Source organism: Mustela lutreola, chromosome 10 (assembly GCF_030435805.1).
Source record: "Mustela lutreola isolate mMusLut2 chromosome 10, mMusLut2.pri, whole genome shotgun sequence".
Classification (NCBI taxonomy): domain Eukaryota; kingdom Metazoa; phylum Chordata; class Mammalia; order Carnivora; family Mustelidae; genus Mustela; species Mustela lutreola.
In genome coordinates this window covers 104,469,088-104,476,623 of record NC_081299.1, presented here as the reverse complement: position 1 = coordinate 104,476,623, position 7,536 = coordinate 104,469,088, and the positions used below count along the sequence as shown (strand labels likewise).

The window sequence follows — 7,536 nt, the reverse complement described above, 5'->3', positions numbered from 1 at the left end:
TCATACGGTTAGATCGTCTGACCTTGCTCGGCTGCTGGCTTTGCTCAGCCTGCTCAGCGGTCTGGTGTCATCTCTCGTGAGGTCTGGACACAGGGAAGGCGACTTCTCTGCCAGCAGCCCTTGCTTTGATACCTTCTCAGGCTGTAGGTTTTCCTTCTCACCCTCCTTCCCCACCTCAGGAGTCTCGGCTTTCTCCCCCTCCAGCACTGCTGTGGTCTCCAGCCCCTCTGTGCTCACTGTCTCCCCTTCCTGCCTCTTGTCTCCCACCTCTGGTTCCGCCCCCTCCTCTACAGGCTGCTCCTCCACCTCCCCCTCCTGTGCCCCCACCTGAGCGTAGGAAGGCAGTGTCTCTTGGTAAGCTCGGGACAGGTCCCCGAGGGGCCCTGCACCCATCTTCTCCTCGAACTGACTAAAAGGTTTGGCCGAAAGTGGGCTGGTCTCCACCATGCCGACCTCAGTCAGGGGGAAATAGTGGGACACGATTTTCTCTTCTTCCAGCAGCTGGTAGCCCTTGGCCTTCTGGATGGAGGAGACGGCAATGGAGTGGAGGGACTTCTCGGGTATCTCCCCCAGGGGCTGCTCCACGGGCCTCTTGAAGGCAGACCGGATTCTCTTCAGGCCTAGGTGGCTCATCTCCAGGATGTTGAGGAAGAGGGACACCGAGGCCACCGACAGCATGAACAGGATGAAGATGGTTTTCTCCGTTGGCCGCGACACGAAGCAGTCCACCACATTGGGGCAGGGCCACCTGCTGCAGCGATAGAGGGGCAGGATCCGGAAGCCATACAGGAAGTAGTGGCCCACGATGAAGCCCACCTCGAAGAGAGTCTTAAAGATGATGTGGCAGATGTAGGTCCGCAGCAGGGTCCCTTCCAGCCGGAATTTCTTGGTGCCTTTGCTGCTGTTGCTGCCCTTCTTGATGCTGCCCTGGTCCGCGGCCAGCGGCACCCTCTCGCCGCCGTCGCCCGCCGCCTGCTGGCACAGCTCCTCGGCCTCACGCTCCTTGCGCTTCTCCTCCATGCGGACGTGGTGCACGGCGTGGCCCACGTACACCAGAGATGGCGTGGACACGAAGATGATCTGCAGCACCCAGAGGCGGATGTGTGAGATGGGGAAGGCCTCGTCGTAGCAGACGTTCTCGCAGCCGGGCTGCTGGGTGTTGCACACGAAGTCGGACTGCTCGTCCCCCCACACGAACTCCGCGGCTGTGCCCAGGATGAGGATCCGGAAGATGAAGAGCACGGTGAGCCAGACTCTTCCGATGACCGTCGAGTGCTCGTTCACCTCCTCCAAGATGTTCCCCAGGAAACTCCAGTCACCCATTTCTCACCCACCTGGAGGAGGAAGAAGGCAAGAGCTGATCGGCCGTGGTGCCATCCCCTGCCAGTCTCTCTCTGTTAACGCTTGCTCCCTGGGGGTAGGGTGGGGTACCTCTCCTTTCTGAGTTGCTGGAACCATCAGTATGTAAAAGAGCACCTATCGAGTGGAGTGCCTCCTCTTGCGTGCTGGGATGAAGGGACAAGAGCGGTGCGAAGAATCTTCCTCATCTGCAAAATGGGTTTAATGCTAATACCTGCTCTCTGTCACTTGCAAGGGGTGGTCTGAAAGTGTAGATGAGGCGATATGTGTATCATTCCTTGAATTCCACCCCAAATAAGGGCTCGTTGTTGACCATAGATAGAAACCCATGTTTACATGGGTTTAAATCAAGACCACAAGCTAAACTATGCTTTAAGAGGCATCATACTGAAGAAAACCCTATACTGTGAGGGGTCTGGGCCCCCAACAGAATTCTTGGATGTGTGAAACTGCCTGTAGCCATTTTACCTGGACTGTGTTGAAATGTACAATGATGTGTTTGGAGGGAAGTGGAAGGATTTTTTGAACATCTACTTTGTGACAGGCTTTTGACATTTCATTATTTCATTTAATTGGATCCTGCTAGACTATAGTCTTCATAAGGCTATGGGCCATGTATGTTTCATTCACTGCTGCATACTCAGGGCCTGTCACAGAGCCCAGCACCCAGTGAAAGCTCAGGAAGTGTTTAACCAATTTGATTTGAACACATGAGAAAACTGAAGTTCAGAGAGGTTAAACAAACTGGGATCAGACAGTTAAATAGCAGTCGTTTTGTCTGCCTGGTCCCAAGGGCTGAGTTCTTTCCATGACACCCTGGAGATACACTGCTTTCGATCTAAACTACACAATTCTGCAACTCCTGGTCTCTTAATTTATGTTTCTTTCTTCTCTATGTTGACATCTGCAAACCATTCTTAACAGCATCACAAATGGAGAGTACTGTCTTTTTTTATATGATTATTATTAGTCTTTTAAAACCAAAGAATGGGGAGCATGCTTCAGGGAGGAATCACGTTACACGGTGAGGAAAGTCCACTGAGACACTTTTAGTGTCTCACAGAATGAAAATGTTTTAGGTTCTGTAATGTGTGCCTACCTTAATAGAGCTAAAAATTTGTCAACAACAACAAAAATACCATTAAACATGATAGCATATCATGCCCCTAGCAACAGCATGATTAATGCACTGGGGATCGAACTGACGGGGCTGATATGTGTAAACTGGGACACTCACCCAGTGCAAACCTGTGCTAACCTAAGGGACTATGATCAAAACTTCTATATTGGGGCACCTGGCTGGCTCAATCTGAGGCGCATGGGATCCTTCACCTTGGGGTTGTGGGTACGAGCCCCACATTGGGTGTAGAGATCACTTAAATAAATAAATAAACTTAAAAACAAAACAAAACAAAACTTCTATCTCAGCCTGTGGCAAATGCTCCTCCAGCCTGAACATTTCTAGTGTTGCAGTGTTTTCTCAGTGTGGCTCTTAGACGGTGGCAAGAGCGCATGCTGGAGATGTTGCTCTGGGCTTCTTTCAGCCTTGTCTCACCCTATAGCATCAGAAGACCACTGCTTTAATGACCGGGATACTTGTTAAGCACTTGAACGAGTGATGAAAAGTGATATCTTAAATAAGGTGTGATTTTCATAGATTGGAGTGGATAAACAAAGTGGCATCTTAAAGCCTCCCTCCAGTCTGTGGTTTGGAGTCCAGCCAGACGGTACGGGAGGCAGACAGTGATTGCAGGCGTGAGCAATGCGCACGCTGTGCTCTCAGGGTATGCACAGCTGTGGCTGCTTTTTGTTGTAGAGCAGAGGGTGTTGCTCCTTTTGGAGCCCCAGAAACTCCCAACTAGGTAGGGTACCCAAGAGCAGCTTCTGTTCTCCTGAGAAGGTGAGAGCATCTGCGGCTCCCCAGTCATGACTCCAGCATTGGGAAGAGTTCCTTGTAGGTAGGGATGGGGGGCTGAGAGTGGGAGAGGGTCCTCCACCCAGAACCAGCCATTCAGAATCCCAGCCACATGTGTCTAGCTATACTTCTGCTTTTAACATTCCTCCATGGGCAGTTAAATCTAGTGCTTGCCCTGTAGTGAAGGGCAGCCATTTCCATTGCCTTCAGGGGGAAAAAAGATGGGAAACCTCACAATCAGGTAAGCAGCCCAGGCATAAATCCTACTGTTGGCAGAGCCAGGAAAACCCCAGTTTCCTATCACATGGTTCAATCTAACATTCATGTGAAAACAGCAGTTTATGTAATTTATTCTTATAAGATCAGTCTGGCCTTAACGTACTCTACATCTAGTGTTGTTAATGTCTTGTCCCCATTGATGTATCAACTCAGATTTGACACTCTTCCTTGTATTGTACTGTATTTGTCCTTTGGGATTTCCGTGTGTATTTCACTCAGGTACCTATGTGGACGTGTGCAGTGAGCACACACTTTGAGGATAGCGTGTCTATCAATCTTGTTTCTCCCTTTGAGAATCAAAAGCTCTTGGAGGCCAGGGATCATTTTATCTTCATCTTCTATGAAACGTCATGACACAAAACAAAGACCTTCACAGAGTAGGCGCTCCATAAATAACCAGTACATGGGACCAATGGTAATAATTTGAAATCTGAAATTCTCAATCTCTGAGTGCATATAATACCAGTATTAGTTAAAGTCTAGGAAACTCCAGTCTTCTTGCTGCAGTTAGCAGTGGCAGACAGAGAACTTGCAAAGAAAGCCTAAATACCAAAACAAGGATTGCAGATTGATCCAAAACTAGCTGTTTTGAGAGACTGTTTTGTATAAATAAACTGGAAGGCCAGTGATTTTTGACATGTTGTGACTGTTGTGGCATATTCATGAAACATGAAGACCCTCCCGACCACCCCATCAGTAGTTTCCAAATTAAGCCAAATTTGTGTCCTTTCATACCCTACTCTGCAATGCTAAGACTGAGTGTGTGAATGTGTGTGTGTGTGTGTGTGTGTTTTAATGTCTAGTTACAAAGTTTCTCATGATAATGGAAGAAGAGAAACTAACTTAGGAAAAAATCTTTCCAATTCCATGCTGTTGAAACAGACCCATTATTCTTTTAAGAAGAGGAGCTTTAGAGGTGCTAAGAGAAAATGCCTTGGGTCCTTGACTTCTACCAATGAAAATTATACATAAAGGAAGTCAGATAAGAGTATATCCGAACAAATTATTCCACTGGAGCAGGGAGTAATTTAAACCAAAGGAAGAATATTTCTCTGCTCTTCTGTAAAAAGAAACAGATCTTTTACAGATAGAAAGTAAACCGATGGAGTTCACGCATCCACCCCAGGTCATCCAACAGAATGTTCCACCAGAGGATTATGGTTTTATTTTTATTTTTATTTTTTTAAGATTTTATTTGTTTATTTGACAGACAGAGACCACAAGTAGGCAGAGAGGCGGGGGGGGGGGGGGGGCGGGCGGAGGCAGGCTCCCTGCTGAGCAGAGAGCCCGATGTGGACCCTGGGATCATGACCTGAGCCGAAGACAGAGGCTTTAACCCACTGAGCCACCCAGGTGTCCCAGGATTATGGTTTTAAATAATGATTAAAATGACACCTTATGTTTGGGTATCCTTTGTCTATTTATAACTGATACACTTTTCCATATCTTATTTCAGTCCTCATAAGAACCTGTAAACTAGGCCAGTAGTTCTCAAACTTTGACATCATAGACTAGTAAAGTACCAGCAGAACAGGGGGGCCAACACAGAGTTACCAGCTCCTAATTTTGCCAAGCAAGGATATAAAAATAAGAAACTTGGGGTGCCTGGGTGACTCAGTGGGTTAAGCCTCTGCCTTCGGCTCAGGTCATTGTCTCAGGGTCCTGGGATCAAGCCCAGCATCAGGCTCTCTGCTCAGTGGAAAGCCTGCTTCCCCCCACCCTCTCTGCCTGCTGCTCTGCCTACTTGTGATCTCTCTCTCTGTCAAATAAATAAATAAAATCTTAAAAAAAAACTTATTAAATCACAATTATGACTACATCATTTCATAAGAGGGGGAATATCATACCACAAAACCAGAAAAGACATAATTTCAGAATAAAAGTCCTTTAAATGGAACACATTTAAGTTGGTGAAAAATTTACTATATTGCTTACTACATTATTACTACAGGCTTCTGGAAGGTTCATCTTGGACCAGAAGTGACAGGTCCGCAGGATGACCATTTAGAACCAGTGAACCAGGCATTTTCAGCCTCCATTAACAGATAGGAAGGCAGGCAGGGAGGTTCACTAAGTCTGCCAAGGGGGCTCAACTAGTGAGGGCAGAGCAGGGGTGGGAGCCCTGCTCTTCTGGCTTCAAGCCCAGGGCAATCTCCAATACAGAGAAGTATCCTCTTCTCTTGGCTTTGAGAAGAGGCAGAATACCACACTTACACCTGTGTTAGCCAGTTACCCCAAAGGATTACATGGCCACTTACCAGTCTGGTTGGTAAGGGAGTATAAATGGGTCTCCCTTCATGTCTCTAGAGCAGCTAGACTCTAGAGCAAAGAGAAGCTTTCCTAGAGAAACAGCACAGCCTGCCCCCAGGAAGACTGTTGGGGTCTTTAGCTAGACCTATTCTTATGCACCATTAAATGCCCCAACATCGAAAATGCAGCGCATGAAGCCTCCTCTCCACCCACAGCACTCAGAAGTAATTACTGTTACACCTATCACAGAGGTCAAGGAAAAAGTATAAAACTCTTTCATAAATACCAAATACTTATTTTAGATCTCTCGGGATTCCTGGAGGCATGTTAATTCATTCTGAAAAAATGAGAAAACCTTAAAAAGTCAAATTGTAGTTAGAATTTGGGCATCTCCCCTCTCATCCCCCTCTCCCATTCCTACAGTCCTTTCCCTTCCGAAACTCTGCCCACTCTCAGGCCAGTCCCGAGAGGATTTTCAGAATTGGACTCTAAGTTCAGCCATCCCAACCCAAGACCAAACCTTAGTGACAACGTTTTTCCTTTTGTAGAAACCCCGATCTGGCCCTTAGATTAGGCTAGAAAAGAAGCCCAGGTTACATGGCAGGGAAGGCGACAAACCAACGTAACCCAAGGAAAACTTGCCAACAGCAGTAGGGTCCCCCGGAGAAATATGTGCTCTCTTTCTCTCTTGGCACTCAGCAGCAAAATGGCAACTTTGTCCTCTTTCCCTTGGCGCCTAAAAGCCCACCTCCCACTCCTCTATCCCGCCCCTACCTTGCTGCACGACTGAGCAGATATGACTGGATTGGCCCTGATGGGTAGGTTTTACTGTCCAGCAATATTTTAAGCTCCCAGCCAGACAGCTTTTATGAAGGGAGGGATGTTTGGAAAACAATAGGAGAGAGAGAGAATGGGAGAGCTGTGTTGGGCACAGAGGGGAGGAGGGGGGGGGGGAAGCTGATGTGGGAAAGCTTAGATGGGCTTCTGTAGCCTCCCAAAGTGTCTTTTAGCTGCAGACCTGGTCCTGTACTGCAGAAAACCTTCGGCTTCTCTCCAGAGGGGGTATTTTACCTGGGGGTATTTTCTCAGTGCCTTATCATCAGCTTAGAGAATGCTTGGGGTGGAGGGACAGTAAGAGGTCACTTGCATGCATCCCCTGCCCTCAGTCAGACTGTACCAAAGCACCCCCGCCCCCAAAGAAGAGTGGTTGTTTCTTTTCAAGGGTTGATCTATCGTTCTCTCTTGGGGGTTTGTTCTTATGTCTCCAAGTTTCTTTCTTTGAAAGGAGCCTGCATATGCCAAAGAATTCTGGTGCCACTTGTCAACATAATAACATTCCCCACCTTGTTTTACTCATAATTACAAATACTTTTGAGGAACTGCAGAGTCAAGGGGACTATGCAGTGTCAGCTAATAGTTGCAGACTCTCATGCCTCCAACTGCGAAATGGGGGTATGAGGTTTGGGTCACCAAGAAGCTCTGGGTTGAAATACCTGTGCGGCCTAATGAGGAATGATGTTTAGGAAGCTAGGTCTGGGGCATGAACGCATGCCCTCTGCCTCCCCAAGTCCCACCATCTTCCCAATGTCTGGGACTCACCATTGCATTGGTATGAAAGATGGTTGTACTGACCACCTTTCCAAACCCCAAACTGGGGCATTTTATTATATAAGTTGATATATGGAAACAATGGAGCAAACATAGTTGAAACTGGGATGGTTTTAGGAAACCTA

At 47.5% G+C, this 7,536-nt stretch overlaps 1 protein-coding gene across 1 annotated transcript; it reads right to left on the bottom strand.

The window, feature by feature from the left end:
- Nucleotides 1–1,323, bottom strand: GJA8 (gap junction protein alpha 8). Its single transcript, XM_059137890.1, has one exon. The coding sequence runs from the start codon at nt 1,321–1,323 to the stop codon at nt 1–3; it is 1,323 nt and encodes a 440-aa protein (XP_058993873.1).
- Nucleotides 1,324–7,536: the final 6,213 nt, after the last annotated feature.

Excerpts from the sequence above, each read along its gene's own strand:
- GJA8 (XM_059137890.1), bottom strand. The coding sequence starts at position 1,323 with ATGGGTGACTGGAGTTTCCTGGGGAACATCTTGGAGGAGGTGAACGAG.